Source organism: Dendrobates tinctorius, unplaced genomic scaffold, assembly GCF_039654945.1.
Source record: "Dendrobates tinctorius isolate UK_male_01 unplaced genomic scaffold, ASM3965494v1 ptg000177l, whole genome shotgun sequence".
Lineage (NCBI taxonomy): Eukaryota > Metazoa > Chordata > Amphibia > Anura > Dendrobatidae > Dendrobates > Dendrobates tinctorius.
In genome coordinates, this window is record NW_027361844.1 from 1,877,849 (window position 1) to 1,905,468 (window position 27,620).

The 27,620-nt window shown below is 43.0% G+C and overlaps 1 protein-coding gene across 2 annotated transcripts in view; it reads left to right on the plus strand.

Moving 5' to 3' along the window:
- LOC141054219 (aldehyde oxidase-like) overlaps nt 1–27,620 on the plus strand; it is a 250,414-nt gene that overhangs the window by 122,907 nt on the left and 99,887 nt on the right. Inside the window, exons 6-12 of one of the 2 annotated variants that reach the window (XM_073551449.1) lie at nt 202–305; nt 13,703–13,887; nt 14,593–14,782; nt 15,814–15,900; nt 18,371–18,546; nt 23,345–23,450; nt 23,535–23,657. In XM_073551449.1, coding sequence (XP_073407550.1) covers nt 202–305; nt 13,703–13,887; nt 14,593–14,782; nt 15,814–15,900; nt 18,371–18,546; nt 23,345–23,450; nt 23,535–23,657 — 971 coding nt within the window. Of the gene's footprint in view, nt 1–201; nt 306–11,277; nt 11,966–13,702; nt 13,888–14,592; nt 14,783–15,813; nt 15,901–18,370; nt 18,547–23,344; nt 23,451–23,534; nt 23,658–27,620 lie in introns of those variants that run through there. The other variant, XM_073551450.1, reaches the window with a different exon arrangement.

Sequence of the window (27,620 nt, forward strand, 5' to 3'; positions counted from 1 at the left end):
GATCAGCTTCTATTGTGCATGGTATTTTATTAAAGTAGCAATTCAAGTGTAATGACAGTCCATATAGTTAACCTTTCTGCTCTATAATGGATGTGACTCGAATTTCCCAAGGCCTTGAATAATTATCCTGCCTAATTATTCAGTGATTTAAAACTGTTTTACAATAAGTCGATTATTTATTAATTGGTCTTGTTTTTGCAGATATGAGACGTCAAGTAACTCTGAAACAGCTGTTGTTTGATGAGTCGGCTGCTTTAAGGGCAGAAGAGATTCTTATATCAATTAATATTCCCTTCTCAAAGAAGGTATATTTATGTGTTTTCTGGAGACTTTTAATTACAATATTAATACTAATATATTCAGAGAGGCATAAAAAGACATTATGGGACTGATTTAATAGCAGTATAATTATTTGATAAATGACAGGTATTGTTTTGAGTTGGTGAATAATTACTATTTGTTATAATTGATTAAATTGTCTTGACTTGTTCTGTTGATTCTTTGGGATTTATGTCAGGTGACTGATTGGCCTATAAAATCTTCCAGCTACCATTCCTTGTCTACTAATCTTAGGTCTTTTTATATGCACGGCAAGTGGTTCTTACCTGTCATGAACAGACTGGAGGTTTTTTCATTTTCAGCAACCCTCACTAAAAATATTCAAAGAAGACACAAACATCTATTGAGTTCATGGAAGATGAAGGCGCTTTCCACACTGCTAAAAAGACCCAAGATTGTCACGCAATAAAAGGCATCTAAAAGCTTGCATAGGCCAGTCAGTCTCCTGACATGAAAGCATATCTGAGCTGTGCTCAATCGTATAGTGAATCAACAGTAATGAGGATCTGATTCCTATGGAAAAGCTTTTAGTCCATGTTTGGACAATACATTTCTGATACATTGCTTTTTCCTCTTTTTTCCAAAAATGCAGTAAAAATGTAGCGATTTTAGTTTGTATTTGGAAAATGAAATATATGCATCATGTAAACACTGCCTTAAAGTTTTTGGGTGTCGAGTAGCCCCACATTCCACTAGGGTGGGACAACTAAATGTTAACATGCATATTTGGCATGAAGTGGATACTGTAAAATAAAAGACAAAATATGAACATTTTAGTGTCCCTTTACTGATGGGTTGTCTCAATATGAGTATCTCCATTCAATTATTTTAGCCCCCCAATCTTCAGAAGTTCTAATAGAATCCCAAATACAATGCAGTCATGTTCAACATTATAATTGCTCGAACACTCTGCTCCTACACAATTCAGATTAAGCCAGCTCATCAAGGAGTCCTATTGAGACGCCGCAGAACAGAACTGTTTGTTTTAAAGCCCATATCCATCGAAGCTTGGACAATCGAGAATTTGAGTGATCCCTCAAAATAAAACAAATATACAAAAATAAAGAAAAATGAAACATCCCACTAAGAATCCTATTATCTCTTGAATGTTTGTATTTCTAGTCAACGTGAATATATAGATGGCTACATTTATTATATCATTATTAGAAATTAGGATTTTATTGAAATAGAGAAAACAATTGTTTTAATACAATAGCGTTTTATGATGTTATATACCGCATCAGTGCATTATTATTTTTCTATTATTATTTTCATACATTACTTGTTATATTCTTAGTATATTTGTTATATTCTTAGTATGATATTATTTTGATATATATTTTGTATCAGATTTTAAGACTATCTAATTCTAGAAAAACAGGATGAAGGTATAATTGGAATCAGATATTTCACTGAAGTGACCTTTATCTGTCACAGGTTGGGAAAAATATAATCAAAATTTACATTGCAAATATTTTGGCCTGCAGGTTTCTTTGAATAATATTATTTAGGGAGATGGATCAAAATGATAGCCCTGCGAGGCTCACCCCTCTGGGATCCAATGGAGAGTTGGGGGTTAGAAGTTTACAATGTTATGTGAAACTTCAGCATGACAGGAACTTATTGCTCAGAGTCATAATGGAAGCAGTTTGCCAAAACACTAATTAAAATAGTAGAGATGTGCACACTGCCTATAACATATTATTTACCCACACCCATGAGGTTTTTCATGCTTTATCAGTTTCAGAAAAGCAAAAATAAATAATAAATGGTGCTGTGATTCAAGGTTGTTACACAATAAAATATAACAAAATCGGAGGAGTGGTGTCAACTTGTTTCATTTCTGAACAAGCTTGTAAAAATCATAGACGACAATCATTTTGGTATCTCTTGTGCCCTCTTGAGGTCAACCTAGAGATTTTCAAGTGGATTCAGGTCTGGGCTCTCTCTGGCTGGGCCTTTCCAAAACTTTGATCTTCTTCTGCTGAAGCCATTCTTTTGTTGATTTGGAGGTATGCTTATGGTCATTGTCATGCTGAACAGTGAAATTCCTCTTCATCTTCAGCTTTTTAGCAGAGGTCTGAAGGTTTTGATGAAAAATTGACTGATATTAGGAAATGTTCATTATCCCTCTACCTTGACTAAAGACCCAGTTCCAGCTGACAAAAAACAGCCCCAAAGCATAATGCTGCTGTAAGGTGTGCAGGGCGGTAGTCATGGGTGAGGTGGTTGCTGTATTCCCACACCCTGGCACCCCAGAAGTAAACAGTGTCGCATTTCCATTGTGCTGTGGGTGTACAATATAACACTTACGGTTTGGTCAGAAGCCTCTGCTGTCTCCAGGATCCCATATCCAGGAACAGTCGCCGATTGAACAGGAGAAACTTGATCCTTTTTAAACAGTTTGATTTTACTTAACAGTCCAAACTTCATCTTAGTCACAGCAAAATACAATGTTACATTCACATTTCTTTCAGCCTGAGTTATCCCTTTCTTGCCTGGCACCGCTAGTCCCTGGAATACTCTGTCCGGCTCCACAGCTCTCATGGGTTCCAAACCGCCTTTCTAAAATGGTTCCCTGTCCAGCTTTCCCTTCTGGAAAGTAATAAAGTCACGTTCCTCCGTACCTAATTCGGGCCGTAGGGCCTTGATGTCTTGGAAAGGTCTGCTAAAGTTAGTGACAGCCATCCGTATGTTGCCCAAAAATTCACATTCTCTTTAGCTTTTCATCAAAAGCCCACAAAAGCACACCCATTTTATTTTACAGGAAAAGAGCATGTTTTGTCCCTGAAACACTCTTACACTGTGTCATGATCCATGCGTGTCAGATAAGAGCACTGGTAACCTTTTTTTTTCCTCTCTCTAAGCTTTGTGCATTGCACTGTGTGCTTAGAGATAGTTTTTGCCCCGATGGCCAGTATCGTCATTGCACTAGTGTTTTTAGAGATAGTTTTCCCCCGGTGGTGGTTAGTGTAATTGCACGGGAATCACTGACAGGTGTGTTTGCTCAATAAAGGTGTGTCAGTTGTTCTGACTCACGTTGGTGATTAGTCCTCAGTTACAAGCAAGCCTGGGTGAAGGATGGAGCTGAAGGAGAGTCCTGGGCAGCTCAGTGAGAGTCCTAGAGTGGCAGCTATGGTGTCAGCGAGGAGATTGTGTAAAGCATGGTGGAGTGGCAGCTATGGTGTCAGTGAAGAATTCTTGCAAAGCTTGGTGGAGTGGCAGCTATGGTGTAGAGCTGCACTCAGTTGCTGGACTCTTTTGCTGGAAGCTGCACTCAGGTGCTGGACTCCATTGCTGGACAGCTGCACTCAGGTGCTGGACTCCATGCTGGACAGCTGCACCCAGATGTTGGAAACGGTGGGAGGAAGATGCACTCAGGTGTTGGACTCTGTTGCCTGGAGCAAGTGCATCAGAGCAAAGCTAAGTGTTTCCCTGTTTGTCACTTTTCCTCATGTTGGTGTTAGTACAGCGGTGGGGCCAGTGCCTGCACCACCCAGCTCCCTAGCAAGGGATAGGTGTACGGTGTGCACGGGCGACAGGTATCCTGAGCAGTGCCCGGTGCGGAACCGGCATAGGGAACGTTAGGAGTGTTAGGGACTCTGACTCAGGGGAGTGCAGGAGGTCTCCATGTCCCCCGTTCCCTATTGCAGGGCCCACCATTGTAAATGTTTCCCTATCCCCTGTGTCTTGTTGTATTAGTTACCGGCCAGCGGGCTGCGTCACACTGGACAATTACACATGCCGTGTCCTGTTGTATTAGTTACCGGCCTGCTGGCCGTGTCACACAGGACGGGGCACGTGACATTATCACCAACTTTACATTTGTTTTCTGGTGAGCCTCAGGCCATGTTCAGACCTGTGAGCATTTGCTGCTGGGCCTCACTGAGGTGAGTGAGGAGCTGCATGGTGTGTAAGCAGTTCCAGCAGCAGTAATCAGGGTCTGAGGCCTTCCCTCTGACTCAACCGTAAAATCAAATAGCGGCTGGCAATGAAGCCCTCTTGAGTCGCTGCTGGGGAGCGGGACTTGCTCATACAGGTGGACGCACCCAGACAGGTGGGTGGAGTTGGTGTCCCCATGGTGCTGTCTGGGGTTCCCCGAGGTGAAGGGGTACGTCCCGGTAGTGAGCAGACTGGGGCTATAGTCCGTGGAGCTCATGCCAAATCTTCCATACCACAGAAGAAGCCGCCCCCTCCTGGTCATGTGGAGGAAGGCGACCAGGGAGTGTATTTTTCCTCCATATCCCAGGCCCTTCCCTTACCGGTGTGAGCAGCAGGTGTGCTGCGGGGGGGAGTAGGGGCAAGTCTCTACCGTCGCCATTAGCCAACCCTGGAGGCGCAGACTTCGTGGAGGAAAGGGTTAGGGGGTGGTGTACCCCTTGGTGGAGTGTGGGGGTGTGAGTGTGGTGACACAGGGGGACACCTCTGTTGTCAATCCCAGATAGACTTCCCTGATTATTGACAAACGAATGTGTGCCAAGCGTTCAGGTCCAGACCTGTGTGTGAACGAGTGTGTATGGGTCCCACCAAAAAAAACATCTAGTGGGAGTGTGTTGTGGAGTCTTACCAGCTCATATCAAACATACACATATATAACTCGTTCCCCAGGATGGCGCTTTGGAGATGTGTGGTGCCTCCAGAACTTATATTGCCAATACCAGAGGTGCGTTTGTCATAAACCTGAAGTGCAGGTGGTTGCTGGGGGGGAACTCTAGATCTGGGCATCCCCTCTGAGGGTGGTTCCTGATGAGGAGTGGTTTTGAGGGTCCAGAGGCCCCTCATTAAGGGGAGGGTACTCTCATGATCCATGCGGGATCATGTCAGATAAGAGCACTGGTAACCTTTTTTTTCCTCTCTCTAAGCTTTGTGCGTAGAGATAGTTTTGCCCACGGTGGCCAGTATGGTCATTGCACTGGTGTTTTTAGAGGTAGTTTTCCCCGGTGGTAGTTAGTGTAATTGCATGGGAATCACTTACAGGTGTGTTTACTCAATAAAGGTGTGTCAGTTGTTCTGACTCACGTTGGTGATTAGTCCTCAGTTACAAGCAAGCCTGGGTGAAGGATGGAGCTGAAGGAGAGTCCCGGGCATATCAGTGAGAGTCCTAGAGTGGCAGCTATGGTGTCAGCGAGTAGTTTGTGTAAAGCATGGTGGAGTGGCAGCTATGGTGTCAGTGAAGAATTCTTGCAAAGCTTGGTGGAGTGGCAGCTATGGTGTAGAGCTGCACTCAGTTGCTGGACTCTTTTGCTGGAAGCTGCACTCAGGTGCTGGACTCCATTGCTGGACAGCTGCACTCAGGTGCTGGACTCCATGCTGGACAGCTGCACCCAGATGTTGGAAACGGTGGGAGGAAGATGCACTCAGGTGTTGGACTCTGTTGCCTGGAGCAAGTGCATCAGAGCAAAGCTAAGTGTTTCCCTGTTTGTCACTTTTCCTCATGTTGGTGTTAGTACAGCGGTGGGGCCAGTGCCTGCACCACCCAGCTCCCTAGCAAGGGATAGGTGTAGGGTGTGCTAGGGCGACAGGTATCCTGAGCGGCGCCCGGTGCGGAACCGGCATAGGGAACGTTAGGAGTGTTAGGGACTCTGACTCAGGGGAGTGCAGGAGGTCTCCATGTCCCCCGCTCCCTATTGCAGGGCCCACCGTTGTAAATGTTTCCCTATCCCCTGTGTCTTGTTGTATTAGTTACCGGCCTGCGGGCCGCGTCACACTGGACAATTACACATGCCGTGTCCTGTTGTATTAGTTACCGGCCTGCTGGCCATGTCACACAGGACAGGGCACGTGACACACTGCCTCCATCATGCTTCACTGTGGGTATATTGTTGTTTTGTTTTGTGCAGTGTTTAAGTTGTGCCAAACCTACTTTTTGGAATCATGTCCAAAAATTTCAACACTGGTCTCATTAGTCCATAAAATGTTTTCCCACATGCTTTTAGCTGACTTTGTCACGCCGTTCCGACATACTAACCCGGCCTCCGCTCCCACGCCGCCTCTGCATACTCGCCCGGCCATCGCTCCCACACCGCAGCCCCTCGCCGCCCGACAGCCACAGCGGTCACCTCTGACAGGCGCGCGGTCGACGGCATCTCTGCATGCAATGCGCATGCGCCATAGTCCGCGGCCACGCATCCCTTCTGCTTCTTGTGCTCCGGCTATGCCCTCACCCACAAGCACCGCCTGACCAATGGCAGACCAGACAGGGGCATATTAGGCCGCTTCCCCCTGAGGGAGGCGCCTGATCGTTGTGTTTCCTAACACACTGGGCCTCGCTTCTTTGTGTACTCTCTGCAGAGTCACAGTCCCGTTCTCGTGTGCTCCCTAGCAGCGGCCACGCAGTCCTGCAATCCGTGTCCGCTGCTGTACTCCAGTCCTGCTTCCGGTGTTCCTGTTTCATCCAGCTCCAGTCCTTCCGTCCTACTCCAGTCCTGCCTCCGGTGTTCCTGTTCCATCCTGCTCCAGTCCTTCCGTCCTACTCCAGTCCTGCCTCCGGTGTTCCTGTTTCATCCGGCTCCAGTCCTTCCGTCCTACTCCAGTCCTGCCTCCGGTGTTCCTGTTCCATCCTGCTCCAGTCCTTCCGTCCTACTCCAGTCCTGCCTCCGGTGTTCCTGTTCCATCCTGCTCCAGTCCTTCCGTCCTACTCCAGTCCTGCCTCCGGTGTTCCTGTTCCATCTTGCTCCAGTCCTTCCGTCCTACTCCAGTCCTGCCTCCGGTGTTCCTGTTCCATCCGGCTCCAGTCCTTTCGTCCTACTCCAGTCCTGCCTCCGGTGTTCCTGTTCCATCCGGCTCCAGTCCTTTCGTCCTACTCCAGTCCTGCCTTCGGTGTTCCTGTTCCATCCTGCTCCAGTCCTTTCGTCCTACTCCAGTCCTGCCTTCGGTGTTCCTGTTCCATCCTGCTCCAGTCCTTCCGTCCTACTCCATTCCTGCCTCCGGGGTTCCTGTTCCATCCTGCTCCAGTCCTTCCATCCTACTCCAGTCCTGCCTCCGGTGTTCCTGTTCCATCCTGCTCCAGTCCTTACGTCCTACTCCAATCCTGTCTCCTGTGTTCCTGCTCCAGCTATCCCTCCACGTTCCAGTCTACAGTCTTACTCCACTCCTGTCTCCTGTGTTCCAGCTCTGTCCTGTCATCTACACTTCAGTCCCACACTCCTACTCCAGTCCATCCTGAGCCGCCCCTCTCGGTACCGGCTACCGTGGTACTCAAACCCCTGGGCCTGTATAGGGGTCGGTTCCACCTGGCAGCTCGCCCGGGGCCCCTCGGTGCCATGGCCCAGAGGGTCCACTCCAGGAGATTCCGGCTCCAGACCAGCCACGCTAACAGACTTGTTGTAAATTGGGCAAAACAGAGCTGGTCTTGGATATTTTTCTTTGTAAGAAATGGCTTTTTATCTTGCCACTATACCTCACAAACCATGCATATAAATAATATTCGCATGAAGTACACAAACAATACTTATCAGAAATTCCTGCAGCTCCTTTAATGTTGCTGTAGGCCTTTTAACATCTTGAACCAGTTTTCTATATCATTTTTTTGAGGAATGTCCAGTTCTAGATACTTCTGGACGAGTTCTAATGGTGGGACTTGTGGTTCTGCTGATGAGGAAGCAAGTTGGACTTCGAAACACATAGAGATTAAACCACATTTCTTATTCTAAATCTTTCTTGACATTCTCATTCTTTGATACACCAGCAGCACTTCGCAATATCTATGTGTTCCACTGGTTGGCAGATGAAACATTAGCGCAGCAGCAACTGGACCCTTATTTTGGAATTGTTCCAAGAGTTGTGATTTCTCACAACTTTACCAGGTGAGCCGACACTGCGGCACAAAACCCCTGTTGTCTGGTAATGCCATAGTTTGCGACCTTTTGTCCCCCCAGTCTATAGTCAGTTCAAGGTAATGTCACTGTTTGCCAAAATGAAGTCACTTCTTGATGAGCATCCTCCTGGTTTCTACATGCAACTTATTATTTTAATTTTGCTCTTTTTATCTTTATATTTTCCCCCTCAAAATGATTTCAGCTTGTTTCTCAATGGATTTGTTCAGATTATGGGTGACAATAGAGATGGAACATTTCTAAAATTATATTTCTTGGTATGATTTTTTTGACAAGACAAAAACCTGGCATTTTAGCACTGGTATGTAGACTTTTTCATATCCACTGTATGTCTATATCCCAAAAGAAGTATATGAAGACATTAATAGCATTTACTTTGAACTGCAATATGATGCTGATTGCAATAACAATAATCTGCACAAGCTACTCCAGCTTAAAAAAAAATTACGAACAAATCAATTTTTTTCTGGGTGGTTGGCAAGCCAGGTACTGATTCAGATTTACACATGTTTTTTAATTATTGTTTAATACTATGAGAGTAGCAATATAAATATAATTTGCTTTTGTTATATAGTAAAATGGTGTCTGAAGGTCAAATAATGTTTAACTTCATTTACAATTTTTTCTTTTAATCCCATTAGGAAACTTCACTCTGCTATTATTTCTTCAGTTAAATAAAAATATAGTTAATTTTATAAATAATATTTTTTTCTCATTTGTGATCTCTGTGCAATCTGTTTTTTACACATCAACAGTTATTAAAAGTTGCAAGACCATTTACAGTTTCCTATATTAAAAAATTGCAATGTATCCAACAAAATCAGATGCTATATTGTTGACCCATATAGAATCTGATTTTTAGTTTTGAGTAGACAAATCTCATCCGACATAAGGAAGTAATTAGTGCAAGCTTCGATTCTTTTCATGCACAGGTTCGGACCGCGAAAACAAAATTCTCATCTGCACTGACACATTGAATAATATTGAACTAACACTATGAGCTCGAACCATAAATACAAAGGATCCAGTTGAGAAGAGCTCCATAGCAAAAGCAATATTTTTATTAAATCACAAATGATTAAAAACAATAACAAAAACAAGCAAAATGTCATATAGAGGACCCTGATAGGTGACAAAAATATTAAGCAAGAATAAGATAGATATATTCATATGAACAAGGTATCTGAACAGTACTATGATATCACATATTCCTAGATATCCTTATAATGCACCCGGTTATTATGTAGTTGAAACTTAAATGACATAAGTGGAATGTTCACAAAAAATAGATACTATGTAGAGATATAATGTACTGACCTATGAGCAATCAAGAAAAGTAGAGTGAACCACAAAATGACCTGAGAAATGAAGAAACCTGGAGGGGGGAGGGGTTTAAATGACGGATCTGAAATATTGATCTGAATAAGTTTGTAATATTATATGAATAAATAGTGTAGGTCATCTTTTAGAAATCTATTGTGACGGACTCAGCTCCTGCTGAGCCCATTTTTTGAGTGGACCCTCTGGGTCATGGCACCCACCCGCCGAGGGCGAGCTTACCTTGTGAGAATCCACCCCCTGTACAGGGAGTGTCAGGGGCAAGACCAAGGGGGTGAGCCACCACGACTGCTGGACCAGACGGCCGGCTCAAGGAGACACTATTGAGTGTCTGTCAACAAGACGGACTGGATACCAAACATAAAGTGAAGTCACACAGTTTCTTCCTCAAACGTGGATTCACACTTTATTCAGGTGCAAGGCATAACAGGGAATCAGGTGCAGGGCACAAACAGTGAAACACGGCAGGATACGTGCAAGGGCACGCCAAAGGTTCCAGGCATAACACGTGCATGAAAACATACCAGGGTCCAGGACAGGATACGTGATAGGGATCACACAAGAGTTCCTAGAAGGAATGCATGCTAGGACACGCCAGGATCCAAGACGGGGTGCGATGGCATCGGACTCCAGACTACTGGCAACGACCGACAGGGTCCAGGCATCAGGCTGCGGACATCAGCTCTGGACATCAGGCCGCAGTCATCTGGTTCCGGACCTCTGGCAACGGTCGGCAGGTTACGGGAATCCGGCAGGCAAACCAGGTTTCAGGCAAGGAGGCAAGACAGATCTCCAGGCTTGGTGCATGTTAGGGAACACGCCGAGGTCCAAGGCTAGGTGCGAGACAAAGGTGCGTGTGTAGGGGACACGCCAAGGCACAAGACAGGGTGCGTGTAGAGACACGCCAAGGCACGAGACAGAGTGCGTGTGTAGAGACACGCCAAGGCACAAGGTACGAGATAGAGTCCTGAGCGTGCAAAGGGGCACACCAGGGTCCAGGCGAGACAGAGGCCTGCGCGTGCAGAGAGGCACGCCAGGGACAGCGTTCAAGGACCAGGTTAGGACCTGTGCGTGCAAGAGGGCACGACAGGGTACATGGCCAAACCTGCGCTTACTATAATAGAAGCACGGGGAGGTATGCCATGAGCAGGCAAGGGCCTGCGCGTGCTTTAGAGAGCACGCAGAGCACAGTGCGGAAACAGCGTGAGGTGCAAGAGAGCACAGAGAGCACGGCTGGGGCACTGGCTAGCTGATCGGGCTGCGGCACTGACAGACGGGCAAGACTCCAGCGAACCCGGCTGAGGCATGGCAGGCGACACAGCTGTCACTGACCGACGAGCACGGCTGAGGCACAAGCAGGCGGGCACGGCTAGGGCGGGCATGGCTGAGGCACAGACAGGAGGCTAGGAAGGCCAGGAGCATGCAAGAGCATACGAAGAAAGAGCAAGGGAAGACAAGACGAGAAACAAGGCAGAGCTTATGCAGAGTAAAGAACCAGGAACGGAAGCATAGGCAGAAACACGGAATCAGATCAGAGCAAGAACAGAGCTAGCAGCGGAGCGTAGGCCGAAGCCCAGAGCCGGGCCAAGGGAGAACCTTGGGACTAGCCTAGAAACGTGCAAGAGAGCATAATAGGAAAGAGTCTAGCAGCGGAGCGTAGGCCGAAGCCCAGAGCCGGGCCAAGGGAGAGCCTTGGGACTAGACATGGAAAAGAGCACAAGAGGAAAGAGAGAAGGAATGGTGCGTGTGCCAGGGAGCACTACAGAGAACCATAGGAGAGAGAGAGAGGCAGAGCAAGCAAAGGCAGAGACCATAGGGAGGAACAAGGCAGAGCATAGCAAAGGCAAGGCAGAGAATAACAGAAGGACTACAAGTCCAAGCAGGACAAGGACGAACATGGCACAACGGACAAACATAAGACAAGGCACGGGACAAGAGATGGAGTACGAGCACGGAGCGTGTGCAGAGATGCACGACAGGGCAGAGTGCAAGGGCACAGAATAGAGGGAGCGCCCCACAGACCAAGCAGCCATGCAGGGACACTACACAATACTCAGACCCTGAGCAAAGGAAGGGGCGGCCTGATATAGGGCATAGCACCTCCTCTTCCAGGTCAGGACCAGGGGAGCACTTCCGGGTTCAGATCCACAGGATAACAGAGCACAGTCACATGATCAGAGTTCCAGACACGACGAGACGACTGCAGATCCAGTGCTGAAACCTAGACAGGTCACATGATCATAGTTCCAGACATGACGAGATGATTACCGAACCAGACAGTGCAGGATCTTTAGGAAACGTCACATGATAAGCGTTCCAGACATGACGAGATGATTGCAGAACCAGACAGTGCAGGATCCAGGCAGGGACACATGATCAGGGACTCCTAGACATGATGAGAAGATCACAGAAGGCAGAGCAGAAACGCAGGCATCCTGCAGCTCAGACATGAGGTGAGTGTGCACACTGCTCTAGTGAACATGCAGGACAGCAGACAAGATATGCACATCGCTCCAGGAGTTCTTGAGACAAAACAGACATGGCAGACATGACAAACATGGCGGACATGACATCTATGCTGCAGTGTGCAGATAAATAAGATGGATGTGGATCAATGTACAGCCCCATAGGTTTGTCAAATTACCTGTCCCTTGGGAGAAAAAGACCACCCAGGCAATAAATGAAAAATACATGTATGTAATAAAATGGTGCTATGTGTAATTTTACCTTATGACTGAGTATCAATAATGTCCCAGGTTGGAGTGATCACCGCAGCGTCCCCTCACCCCGACATGCGTTTTGCCGCCAGCTTCTTCCTAGCTTAATATTTCCTGCTTTATGGTATTGGTAGAACATCCCTTTTACTAACTCTTCTAGTTCTGGAGGCTATCCTTTTCTAGCAGTATATCTGAATTTCATATCACTCTGCCTCTAGAGGTTTGAGTCCAGTGTATCATGCAGCTTCGCAGGAGTGTGCCCACAGGCCCCGACATCTGTCTCGAGGTTCCCAGGCTAGCAAAGGGGGGACTCGAGTGGAGGGGTTCTATGGCAATCCACTGCCCCGAGGTTTTGGGCTCATGCTGTCCCTAGCAGTCCCGTCCTGGCCTACACTGGTCACTGGTCAGCACTCACTGATGCTGTAACTTCCTGTTCTTGACACTAACTCTCAGCCCCCTGTCCCAAACTGGGCCAACCATTACAGTTAACCCTGTCTAAGCTAACTGCAGCCTCAGTGAGGGTTAGCCTTTTATAACATACATAAACATCAAATACATTTCAACCTTCAGGGAGCAGCCCATCAGCCCCACCACTCCGACACATGGTAGTCCTAAGGGCTATTACTGCTATTCATGTTGCTATTGTGCTGAGCAGAGTACAGAGTTATTGGCTAAGAACTGTGACTCTGGCTTCTGAAATCCACTGATATTACGAGAGGATTTTACAGTAAGGGCCACGTTCACACGTTCAGTATTTGGTCAGTATTTCACATCAGTATTTGTAAGCCAAAACCAGGAGTGGGTGTTAAATACAGAAGTGGTGACGTGTTTATATCATACTTTTTCTCTGATTGTTCCTTTCCAGTTTTTGGCTTACACATACTGAGGTAAAATTCTGACCAAATACTGATCGTGTGAACATGGACTTATTTTACCATTACATAACCCTCATAAAGATAACAGTCTGACCATGATATGGATCGACAGGCCTGGAGTGAAACAGCTCATTTGTTAGTGACTTCTCACTCTGGGGACCCCTAATAAGATATGACTATTAATGAGCACAAGTGCTCGTTACTCGAGTTTGCCTAGGGTGCTCGGGTATGCACCGAGTATCACGGCTGCTCTAGTGACATGTTCAAGTTCCCTGTGCCTGCATGTTTCACGTAAGTTTGACAGCCACAAAACATGCAGGGATTGCCCATATGTTTCGTGGCTGACTAGCCGCATCGAAACATGCATGCGCGGGGAGTCGAACATGTCAGTAGAGCAGCCACAATACTCGGTGCATACCCGAGCACCATAGGCAAACTCGAGTAACGAGCACTTGTGCTCATCAATAGATATGATAATGAAAGTCACCGTCACCCAATTTCTTGCCATTTTTAGCATTTCTTGTAATCAATAACTGCACACAAACCCCATCCACACCTACTTCTTACACCACTACATTTCTCTATTTCCATCTTGCAGGGTGAATACGTGTCTGCATTCAGGCAGTGGCAGAGGTGGGGCAATACGGCTCCAGTTGACATTGCAGCCATGAGGGTCATTTTTAAAGAAGGAACAGACCTCATTATGTCTATGAATATTTATTATGGAGGATCAGAAGAGGCCAGTATTTTTGCAAAATCTGTTGGTGAATTACTTGCTGGTAGGTATGTATCAATACACAGTTTAACACTAATCTATCCATTTGCATCGGCATTGTTCAAAATGGTATTTGCTTAAATTGCTTAAAATGATGCAAATTCTGTAACACACAACATTGCGCTGTCGAGCAGCGACCATTGTTGCCTACCTGTCATTACATAGCCGCATGTGTCCTGTTGTCAGCTCCTCGCTAGTCTGTCTTGTTCCCCATAGTCTCAGTTGTGCCCGCAGACTGTAAGTGACTTTGTGAACGCTCTTTGTTAATTCTGCTTCCATTATTCACCACTCAAATGCAACAGCAAAAATATAAAACAGCTCGGCAGCAGCAGAAGGAGAGATTTACAAAGCAAACATTCCCTTTGTATAGAAAAGTTTGGTTATTTGGTCCCCAATGTACTGTCTCTGTGCTTTCATTGATGCTGGGGGTGAGACGATGCAGGCAATGACATATTTTCAGCTTGTATTTAGATAAATATCATTGATCCGTGCAAAATTAGTGACAAAAAATAATGAAATAATGAAAAGGAGATATTCAGGTGCGGAAATACAGGGAATAAATGTGGTTTGTCTTTTTGGTAAAAAATACCGTACATACCTTACATGCAATAGACGTCCTGCCTACATTATATAATGTTATTCAGGAGTAGAAGTATATAATAGCCCTGCAGCAGTACAGATGGGTCTCAGCTGATGAACACCTTCTACCATAGGTGCTGGAATGAGGCATTACTTGATGAAGCATGTAAATTATTCCTGGACGAGATCCCAGTACAAGAATCAGCCTTATTTAGGATGACGGACAATGAGAAATCACTGACGATCAGCTTTTTATTCAAGTTCTACCTTGAAGTGTCCAAGGAATTGATGAATACCATGCACTCTCCACACAATGAGGTCCACGTGAGTCACAACCTTCCTCTTTTGTTTCAGTGACTACACTTTTTATCATTCCTGACTGTAGACTTATTCTGTAGCATAATTACTAAAGTGATTTGATCGATCAATTAAACTAAATTGGTTTGTATACAATCATATACTTTTTTTCAGCAATATTTCTTAAAAATGTGAAACATTGCCATTCTCACAGTGGCTATGGGGTGTTTTAAGACTCTAAGTTCCTGCTGTTTAAGGAAGCAACACATGTACATTAGCCACAATGAACATACTCTGACCTGTCTTCAGTATTAAGGCTGCTCATGGGCATGTGCCAATGTTATTGTGATGGAAGGAAGAGTAGTGTGAAGTGTAACATCACTTATTGTGATTGGTGGATCCTTTGTTATAAGCTTTGTACAGAGGTGTTACCTGTCATTGTAATCCTGCCTATGATGATAAGGAGCCTGATGAAAACTCTTCATGAAAGGACCGGAAAGCCCCAGTGTAACACAAAAACCTGATTTAAACAATAGATTATTTTCTGATGACTCCTACCCTTTATATGGGTTGTCTCATAAAGACAAATCTTGTCCATATGCGCTACAAGGGCATGTAAAATTCATATAGGGTGGTCTTCCACTCCGGATCTCCCCTCTATGAGTTGCTCAGCAGAAGTTGCCCTTGCAATAGTGGACTGGCACATTACAGTCTGTTCGGCTGAATGGGTCCCTTATAATACACACTTCATCTGCTGCAGTACGTTTCTGGTCAGGACTTTACTCAGCAAAGTCAGCACTTCTTCTGGGGGTGCCAAGAGCGAGATCCAGGGCAGTCAGCAGCTCGCTCCTGGGGCTGTCTTCTGAAAGAGGTTGTCTTAGACATCCCACCCAGTGTCTGCATCCAGTGCAGCACTGATAGATGACATCTGAGGGATTGTAAGACTGAGAACTGATGAATGTTGTCTGTGTTCGCAGTTTCTGAACCCATCCATCTCCAATCTTGCTTTTATACCCATTGTTATTTCATAAACCTTGACAAATTTCTCCACTGTGCAGGAAATTCAATACGCTACATTTGCCTCCGCCAAGAATTCATTAAAAGCCAATCAGCAGAGAACGTCAAATGGTTTCCATGTTGATCATGTATGTACTGATGTGTGCACTTCTCAATCTGTGTTTGTGTGTATATGGTATATAGCGGAGTTGTAGTTATTCTGCTATTGTTATATGTCACATTGCTTACTATTTTTCTAATCATTAACATTTGTAGCCTTCCTTGTATTAGCGGTTTGATTTCCTCAGGTACAGAGTTGAGCGAATGATTCAAAATTTGGTCCCGATTGCGATCAGCTGCGAATATTGTTTTTGCAATATTTGCTGAACACCCAGCTGAATGTCATTGGAGTGGGAGTAGAAATGAACGAAAATGTTCGGAACCGATCATCAAACATACATTCGGTACGAATAGGGTACAAATATGGCAAATTCAGACACGGCGACTGAATACGAACATATTCGCTCATCTCTACTCAGGTATTATTAGCTGCTGGATAAAATCAATCATACAAGCAAAAAGCAACACAAAATATAGCAGTAGCATGGGTTGACTAGGCGCCATGTACTGATGGGTTTGTTGCATTTTGAAACTCAATCATTTTTCATTCTTAAAAGGGTCTGTCACTTTATTTCTAATTTACCAAATGTGTTGGGGACATGATTTTGTGCCACTTGCTAATATATAAGTATTACAGGACATTTTCCTGCACTTGTTGGTGCCATTGTCCTCACAGACTGCACAACTCTTCAGTCCCTGAAACGCTGCAGCATTTCAGAGACAAAAACATTCTTTTAATAGCCGCTGGGGACCGAGCTGCGTTATTGACAAGTTGTGCAGATGGGTGCCCGGCGGCTTCTCCCAGCCCGCTGACAATGACTGACAAGCCTTTGCCCATACATACATGATGCTTGTCAGTCAGTGTCAACAGGTTAGGAGAAGCCTCAAATGACCCGTCAGTACGACTAGTGCACAGTGCGGCTCAGTCCACGGCACCTATTAAAAGTATGTTTTTCTTTGAAGCACTGCAGTGTTTCAGAGACAAATATACAAATATACATGTGCACCTGGCAATTGTTTTCTGATCCATGAGAATTTGGCTGTAGGTACCTGCAACAATGAGCATCTGTCTGGTCCTGCTCCAAATGTGTGCATATCTTGGAGCGTGAGGACCAGGATGATAAATTGTTTGAAGGTACAGAAGAAAGGCAATCCAGGTGGAGTTGGAACGTGTCATGTGCAAAGATGTGTAAAGAGGCTATTTACCTGCAGATAGAGAGTTAACCTGCAGGCAAATAATGGTAAAATTCTGTCTTGCTGCCTTACTCAAAGCACAGCTACTGGGAGGAATTTAACTTACATCCTCTTAGGAACCACTTGCTTTCGATCATAGCAGAGCGCATATAGCGGTTACAGTCACCCCTCACTGTGAGCGCTGGCTGTAATCACTCCCCAGCACTTTGATTGACAGCTTGCTGGGCAGTGCATCTGTGTAGAGTGAATTGTCAATCAAAGTTATCACAGCATATTGAGCAGCGACTGGAACTGCTATATGCACTCCCATATGACTGAAAGCAAGCGGCTCCTGGGAGGATTAATTTCCTCCCAGTATCCACACTTTCAGTAAGGCGGCCAGGAAACATTTTAATGTTATTTACCTGTGCAATAAATCCATTACCTACAGGTAGATAGCATTCTTGCACACAGCAGGTTCCCTTTAACAATTTCGATAATAGTTAATCCTACTCAAAAAAAGTGAATAAACACAAAGATTAAGTAAATAAAACATCATTTTTATTCGATTAACAGATGCAAAATAGAAAATGCTAAAAACACATGGAAGGTAAAACAGGTCCTGTCAGGAACTCAGCGCAAAAAGTATTGGTAGTGGGTATAATGACTATACAACGTACGTTTCACCTGGTAGATTCCTCAAGGTGTGAGAAAGCCACCAGGAGAAACATACGTTGGAGTCACTGGAGCCACTAGGTTCTTGCAACTGGTAATGGAACTATCTTTATTCTTCCCCTTTTCATGATGTTTGGTGCCTACCTTAGTACTTGATTTACATTTCTTATGAAATATTATGTCTTACTATACATGTGCATGCACTTTTTCCACAACTGCCTTTGCCGTGGGCCATGTTTATGGAAGTCTTAATGCTGTATAGCCATTATACCCAGTACCAATACTTTTTGCATTGAGTTCCCTGCCCAGGACCTGTTTTGTCCTCTGTACGTTTTTAGCATTTTCTATTTTGGATCTATTAATCAAATAAAAATTATTTTTTGTTTATTCTCTATGTTTATTCACTTTTTAGATTAGGTAGGGGTGTCTTGTCAGTGACTATCCACACCATTTATGTAGAACTACCTACAGAAGAGATGTCTCTATTGTAATTGTTGCAATAGATAAACACAGAGAAATCAGAATAATAATAGTAAATAAAAATGAGTAAAATATCATAAAGGGTAATATTGTATCAGCTACAACAATCATGCAGTATCATAGCCTAATCACGTTTGTATTTTGATAGCATAATCTGTGTTTACAACCTAGAATCAAGAGCTACATTACCAACATGAGGCTGAAAATGACCAGCTGGCACCTTACAGTCCTCATGTCCTTCAAACCATAGTAGAGGAAGAGTTTGATGATGAAGAAGATACATCAGCCGTGGATGGAGAGCTTTTTCTAGCACTAGTAACCAGCAGCAGACACCAGGCTAAAATCATGTAAGCTTCTATGTTATCAGAATAATATCAGGCTACGGAGAGAAAAAAGTGAAAGAAATTGTCATTTACAATGTTGTTCTGTTTACGTGTTTTTTTTTCCATCAATAGCTATTCAACATCAGGAAGAAAATAACACGGTATTACATTATCCAGAAGCCTTGAGCAAATAGATATAGTATCGTATTTTTCACTATTTTTGTCCAAAAGTTAAAAAAAGTTGAAAAATTAAAAAAACACTCAAAAAAGTGCACACAAATCACAAAAAGCCATTTTGCCACTAAAAACGCAACCTTTGTGGTAAAACAGAAATAGTACACATAATTGGTATCTCCACGAACTATAAAACTTGCGTTATACTGTATATTCGTAAAAAAAATATAAAAACACAACAAAAATGTAGCTCTTTCATCATACTGACACACAAACGCGATCAAAAAGGCATATGTAAAAAAAATGTATACAAATGAAAATGCCAAACCATCCTGAAAAAACAAGAATTAATATGACTCATTTAGAGAAAAAAAAAAAAAGTTATAACTCTCAGAACATGGTGATGCAAAGACAAATACAATTTTGTAAAATAATTTTTTTAGTGTGTAAAAGTAGCAAAGGATAAAAAAATATATAAATCTGATATCAGTGTAATCGTACTGATCTGAAGAATAAAATGGTGTTATCACTTTTATTGCATGGTGAGCTGCACAAAAAAATGAAAAACTGAATTGCTGGCGTTTGTTCATTCTGTGACTGAAAAATCTGAATAAAAAGCGATGAAAAAATGTTATATACACCAAAAATACAGCTCTGCCCAAAAATAAAAAACATTACAGCTCTCAGAATATGTGAGGAAAGAAAAAAATGAAAGACAGCGGATAAATAAAATATATTACATTTTTATTGAAAAACCATTAAAAGACATGGAATAAAGAGAGATCCAAGAGAGGAAACAAAAAGTGGATATGAAGTACAATGGATGTCTGCAATAATGAAGGTCTATGAAAGAATGGATCTGGAAATACACCGGGGGGAATAATCAAGATTATTTCAAATAAAGTACAAGTGCGACATGAATATACAGCCCAATGGATAAAAAGCCCAACAACCTGGGGCTAATAATGTGTAAAAAATATATATAATAACCATCAACTTGCTGAAAAATATAAAAAGTATATATATAGGTATAATTCACCATTATCAATTAATAACAATCTCCATAAATATTACAAAAAATTACACAACAGTACATAATTCTAATTTTCATTTCTCTTTTCTCTCTCTCTCTATGTATATTCTTTTTATATTTTTCAGCAAGCTGATGGTTATTATATATATACGGGGGGGGTAAATAAGTATTTGATCCCTTGCTGATTTTGTAAGTTTGCCCACTGACACGGGCATGAACAGTCTATAATTTTAAGGGTAGGTTAATGTTAACATTGAGAGATAGAATATCAAAAATAAAATCCAGAAAAACACATTGTATAAATTATATAAATTAATTTGCATTTTGCAATGAGAAATAAGTATTTGATCCCTCTGGCAAACAAGACTTAATATTTGGTGGCAAAACCCTTGTTGGCAAGCACAGCAGTCAGACGTTTTTTGTAGTTGATGATGAGGTTTGCGCACATGTCAGGAGGAATTTTGGTCCACTCCTCTTTGCAGATCATCTCTAAATAATTAAGATTTTGAGGCTGTCGCTTGGCAACTCGTACCTTCAACTCCCTTCATAAGTTTTCTATGGGATTAAGATCTGGAGATTGACTAGGCCACTCCATGACCTTAATGTGCTTTTTTTTTGAGCCACTCCTTTGTTGCTTTGGCTGTATGATTTGGGTCATTGTCTTGCTGGAAGACCCATTTTTAATGTCCTACCAAAGGGAAAGAGGTTGTCACTCAGGATTCATCCATTCTCCCATTGATGCGGTGAAGTAGTCCTATGCCATTAGCAGATAAACACCTCCAAAACATAATGTTTCCACCTCCATAATTGACAGTGGGTATGGTGTTTTTTGGGTCATAGGCAGCATTTTTCTTCCTCCAAACACTGCGAATTGAATTAATGCCAAAGAGCTCAATTTTTGTCTCATGTGAACACAGCACCTTCTCCCAATCATTCACAGAATCATCCAGGTGTTCACTGGCAAACTTCAGACAGGCCTGCACATGTGCCTTCTTGAGCAGGGGGACCTTGCGGGCACTGCAGGATTTTAAACCTTTGTGGCGTAATGTGTAACCAATGGTTTTCTTGTTGACTGTGGTCCCAGCTGCCTTGAGGTTATTAATAAGTTCACCCTGTGTGGTTTTAAGTTGATATATCACCTTCCTCATGATCAAGGTTACCCAACGAGGTGAAATTTTGCATGGTGCCCCAGATTGATGTCAATTGACAGTTGTTTTGTATTTCTTCCATTTGCTTACTATTGCACCAACATTTGTCACCTTCTCAACCAGTGTCTTACTTATGGTTTTGAAGCCCATTCCAACTTTGTGCAGGTCTATGATCTTGTACCCGACATCCTTAGAAAGCTCTTTGGTCTTGCCCATGTTGTAGAGGTTAGAGTCAGACTGATTAATTGAGACTGTGGACAGGGGTCTTTTATAAAGGTGACTATGTAAGACAGCTGTCTTTAATGCAGGTAATGAGTTGATTAGGAGCGTCTAACTGGTCTGTAGGAACCAGAACTCTTAATGGTTGGTAGGGGATCAAATACTTATTTCCCACTGCAAAATGCAAATAAATTTATATAATTTATACAATGTGATTTTCTGGATTTTATTTCTATTATTCTGTCAATGTTAAAATTAACCTACCCTTTAAATTATAGACTGTTCATGTCTTTGTCAGTGGGCAAACTCACAAACTCAGCAAGGGATCAAATACTTATTTCCCCCACTGTTTGTAGATATATTAAAGTGAACCTGTCACCTGTTTTGGCTGCTATAAGATGCAGCCACTGCCTTTCAGGGGTTATCTACAGCATTCTATAATGCTGTAGATAAGCCCCCTATTTTACCTGAAAGATAAGAAAAATAAGTTTTATTATACCCACCCGGGGGCGGTCTGGTCCGATGGGTGTCGCAGGTCCGGGTCCGGCACCTCCCATCTTCTTGAGATGCCAACTTCCTGTTGCTTCCTCGCTCCCAGCATCGCCCTCCTGCACAGGCGTACTTATCTGCCCTGCAAAGTACTGCAGTGCGCAGGTGCCGGGAAAGGTCAGAGAGGCCCAGCACCTGAGCACTGCAGTACTTTGCTCTGCCCTCAACAAGGCAGATACTGTAATTACGCCTGTGCAGGAGCGCGATGCCGGGGAGCGATGAAGAAGCAGGAGGGCGTCATCGCAAGAAGATGGGAGGCGCCGGACCTGCGACACCTATCGGACCGAACTGCACCGGACTGCCCCCCCGGGTGAATATAATAAAACTTATTTTTCTTATCTTGCAGGTCAGATCAGGGACTTATCTACAGCATTATAGAATGCTGTAGATAAGCCCTGAAAGGCGGTGGCCAAATCTTATATCAGCCAAAACTGCTGACAGGTGCACTGTAAAGTTGAATAGTATATTAATGAATAGGGGCAAAAATTGCCATTGTATATACAAAAAATACTGACAATATGGATGCAAACAATGAGGATCATAAATGCAACACTTATTAATGAAAATAGAAGCTAAGTGATCACATGGAAACAAGCCCCATATGAAGCTCAGGCGAAACGCATGTCGGGTGTGCGCCTGTGGTTGAGTATGTTCTATATTTGAAATATATAAAAAAGGTGGCACTCTATCGTGCTAAAGCATGTGAATGTGAAATATTTCAAATATGAATAGCTATACGGCTTCTGAATACTAGAAAAAATGAGTCGCTTTGCCCACAATTTGGCCAAGTTATGTCTGCCCATCAACCAACGTCAACTTTTATTCCTAATAATCAGAAGCCGTATAGCTATTCATATTTCACATTGACATGCTTTAGCACTACAGAGTGCAACTTTTTTGAATATTATACATGGAGATAGCTGCTACTAAATTAGCACCTATTCACACTAGCTTGGATGTGCCAGTCAGTTTTGTTGTTATTTTTATATTTGAAATATGGAATTATGCCCTTAGTTGTTAACTTTGGCTGCTGGGATGTTCATAATCTACATTGACTCATATGGTTTTCTTACTAGGTTTATTTCCATGTGACCACTTAGTTTCCATTTTCATTAATTAGTGTTGTATTGATGAACCTCATTATTTGCATCCATATTGCCAGTATTCACTCAGCTAGCTGAAATCTTTTTCATTTTTTTATTTATAGACCTTCATTATTGCAGCCACACATTGTACTTCATGTAATGCATGGGAAGCCGAGGTGCTTCACACTTTGGCTACTAGGCAGAAGTCAGGGATCAAGATTTGTGAATAGTATACTTTTTATGAAAAGGGTACTGCTTATGTGATGTCAGCATCAGTGTAGGATTAGACTCGGTGGACCTGTGCCTTCTTTTAAATGTTAACAATTATTTAGCTACATAATAGTATTGGTGGTTTGTTAAAGCGATTCCAACTCTCTTTCTATCTGTTATTCTATTGTATCTACTGTATATTGTATCTTTTATTTTATTTCTTTTTTAACTCCACTTTTGCACAATTTTTCTGTTTTTGCTTATTTACTGTCTGGACATGTTTGTCAATAGTCTGATACATATCCTGCATTCTCATTGGTCTTATTGACTGAAAATAAAATAAATGATAGTTTTGTCTCAGCAATGTTTTGAACGCTTTTATTTCCTTCTTCCTTTGTTCTCAGATCCATAAATAAAGAAAATGCACTAAAAGTACCTGGAGTAATTGATATAATAACCTTGGCAGATGTCCCAGGACTGAACAACTCCGATTTATTTGCAGAACATGAAGTATGGTTGAAACATGACAGTTTTATCACTTTATCACTCACACATTGTTATGTCTATGAACACCAACATTTCTGTTTTCTCTAGGTAAAATACATTGGGCAAGCTATATGTGCGGTAGCAGCAAACACCCAGAACCATGCCAATCAGGCAGCGTCACGAGTGCGAGTACAATATGAAGATCTGGAGCCTGTTGTTCTATCCATTCAGGTATTACTATTGTGCCCACTGTGGACTATCAGTCATGTAGTCCACTACATCCGTCTTACAACGACAGCAAACGTCAGGGAGGTAGGGATAGATAGCATGAAGTTAGAATAGTTAGAGTGATACTACCTAGTCAATAAGTTTTCATTTTTCTCCTGAGCAGATCATGCAGTGGAGAGGTTATAAAAATAAATACTTTCTGCCATTAAATGATGAGATTATTTCTTTTTTTCAATTTTGATCAAATGTCTGTGGGAAACTCAGATGAGGCAGTAGAAGAGTGATTCATATTTTTAGGCGAGGTTTCTTGGAGGAAGAGTTTTTTCTGAAGGAAGTGAGTGTGGAGCAGAATGAGCATCCATCTCTTCGACAGTCAATAAAGGAGCACAACTACACACAGTCTAACCATGAGGGTCTGTAGGTCGGATTGTGGGGTTTCAAGTCCCTGAATGAAGGAAGGCTAGAGCAAGCTCATGGTAAAAAAAATGTGACATGCACATCTCTCCAGCTGAGGATAGCGTCTCTTCAATATCTATGACGAAAAGATGAGTTATAGAGCTCATAAGTTTTCTAGTATATACATGTAGTATATTTTTATAGTTTGTTTCCTACTTTTAACTCTGTGTTGGTTATTGTTATAGGGCTGAGTCAGAGATTTGTCTGCTAATTGTATCCTCGGGAAATGTTCACAGTAGGCAGGGATCTTCTCTGGCTCAAGAGTCATGCACTAGTTTGTTGTGTTGTGAATGTGCCAATTTCTTAGACGTATATAATGGATGCTTGATAACAGATCTTCAAGCAGAAAGCATGGCTCCTCGTATGGCTTTAGGGTGTGTAAAGGTTTGCAGACAAATGATGGCCTTATATCCATCCCACACTAATTTGATCATGACAGAATGAAGCTTTTGGAAAAAATCAAGAGGTGGAGAGATAGGGGTAGCCAGAAAAATGTAAAGAAAGCAAGGTAATACATATATTCTATTGGGCTTTATCCTCCCCAAACTGCACTAGTTTTCTTTTATTGACTTTAAGTGCATGATCAAGATGACCTTGATAGATCAATTAATACGTTTTATTGTGATCCGAATGGATGAACAGCATTAAATAATCAAGTTGCCATTTGAAAGAGAAGATATTATTCACAAGATGGCCCTTTTCAGGGGGCAATGTGACATTTAAAGCTCCCATTTTTGAGCAACAATATCCCTTTGGTTGCTTATGTTATATTAAGTATTTTATGTATGTGCAAATAGGTGTGACGTGAGTCACTAACGTGAAGCTAGTCACTACTCACGGACAGGTTGTGAGGCAGATGAGTCAGACATTCCGGGGTCAATATCAAGAGAGAATGTACATAACCAAGGGAAAAGATGAAGGCGCAAGTCAGATCACAGTCCAGGGTCAATAACGACAGATAGCGGATCAAAAGCCTAAGGAAAAGACAAACGAATAGTCAGACACATTCCAAAGGGTCAGGAAGCAGAAGATCAGAACTAAGAGCAACAGAATCAGGCTAACACTCACCAGGAAGCACAAACTACATCTGGCAGGATTCAGGGGCAGACGGCTCAGTGAAATAGGTATGCGATTACCAGAACACTGAACACCTGCAGAAAGTCCTGCATGCCCCAGACACAGAATGGACAGCAGAGATTTCAATCAAAGTATCAAAAGCCCAGCAAGCCCATCACAGCAATGGACAAACAAGACAGCTCAGCAAGACAGTTTCCATAGAACAGCATAGCAATCATTCACTGAGTGGATGATTCGTGACAATAGGTTACCTTCATTGCATTATCTATTTAATATCTGTAGTTGTACCATCTTTTATTATGCATAGAAACACTGTTCTGTGAAACACGGTATTTTTATATGGCCACTTGGTCTTAATTTCCAGACTTTTTGACTATTGAACACGGCATTACAATGTGTCAAGACCTGCTACCATTTATTTCATAGCATCAAAAATCCCAGTTGTGATATTTTATGATACTAGTTATTTATTAACATCACTATTGTCTCTATTTTGTATAGCTTTTGGCATACATCTGACATTTGTTTTGGTTGTTTACTGGGATACTTGAGTGACATAGTTTCTCTGTACATATTCTTCATATCTACTGTAATTTGTTAGCAAAATTTGTTGACTGACAGTAATTTGCAGAAGTCTATAAAAAGCGAGTCGTTTCCGATTTGCATAGGAAATCAAACTTATTTGGAAACATTTCGTTCTCTACGTTTCAGTCCCAGGATGTCGCAGGTCACAATGAGACAGTATGGGAAATTATTACATCCCATGTCATCACGTGACGCTGCGATTTCAGTGTCACATGGTAGAGTACTAGCCTAAAGCAACTCAGCTGTGCTGTAGAGGACCAGAGAAGCACGGATGTTTCCCTCCTAAAACAATGCCACACATGTCCTCAGGTTGTGTGTGATACTACAATTCACCTTTAGTCACTCCAGTGGAGCCAAGCTGCAGTGCCACACACGTCCTATGGACTTGTGTGGTGCTATTTTCGAAGTAAGCAACCATGCTAATCCTATATAGCTCCTTTAAAAGGAATCTGTCAGCAAGTTTTTGCTATTTAATCTGAAAGCATAAACATATTGTAGGCGCATGGAGCCTAATTACAGGGATGTATCCCTTATTACGCTGTTTGTTGTAGTGTCAATGCAATCAGTGTTTTATCAGCAGGACAATATCACTACAGGACTAGGTGGCTTGTGCTAGATAGTCCAACTATTCTTTGTAACCCTGCCCCCACCACTGATTGACAGTTTGCTGGCAATGCACAGTGTACTCAGGAAACAACCAGTCAGTGGCATTTGTGGGGTTATACAGAGCTCAGCATTCTGAGCACTGCTACAGCAGAGAAAACAGTGATTCTATCAAAACTGCACCATGCAGCCCAGTAAGGCTACTTTCACACATCCGGTGTGTTTGTTCCGGCGGCGTGCGGCGGAAAGCTGGACCGCCGGATCAGGCCTGCAGCAGTGACACCGGATGCAGATGCGCGCGCCTGATCCGGCTTGGGAAGCATTTAAAGGAGCCACACCGGGGACGAGAGAGGCGGCAGTATGCGGGGGGGAGAGAGAGAGATACGCGCGCGCGCCGGGCACTTGTGGGTTAAACCTTACAGTGTCCGCGCATGCGCTGTAGAAAAAGCCGTTCCGGTGCTGCAAAAAAAGTTGCAGGCAACGATTTTTGCTGACGCCGGACGGTGCAGGTTTGCTGTTTCCGGTTAAAAACGGAGGCGCCGCATGTCCATCCGACACGATGCGGTGATCATTAAATTCTATGTGCCAAAACCGGATCCGGTTTTCACACTTTTCGCCGCATCATGCCGGATTCAAAAAGCCGGATGTGTGAAAGCAGCCTAAGTGATACATGACTATAATCAGCCTCTTAACCCCTAAATCTTGCAGCTCTCAGATTACGTAGCAAAAACCTATTGACAGATTCCTTTTATTAGTGTTATTAAACTGATGAATGTCACTTGGCTTTTGTGAGGTTATATTTCTGATTTTGACATAGCTTGCACCTTATGCAGACAGCATATTCATTTAATTGTAACCCGTGCTGCAGTGCTTGAAGGGCACACAGGTTTTTAACACAGACTTTGAGGGATGTTATGTGAATGGGAATATTTTTCCCAAGTAGCAATACTTCTGAGGACAACACCTCTGCACATATGGCATCTGATGAATGCAATTATTAATTCTGACTTGATTGTACAGAACCCTACAGAAAACACTATACAGGGAATTTATAAATGCACCTGTGCCAGAAAACTGTCATGAAAAGTTGCAAATTTTTGTGCAAGCCACATTTATGCACAAAAGCCTTAATTCATTAAGACGAGTGTTTTTCACACCAGTCTTAATGAAGGCAGCGCTGAAGTTCCAAATTCATTAGGAAGCGTGCACCTCGTCTTTGGTAATCTTTTACCTGTCATGCTCCAC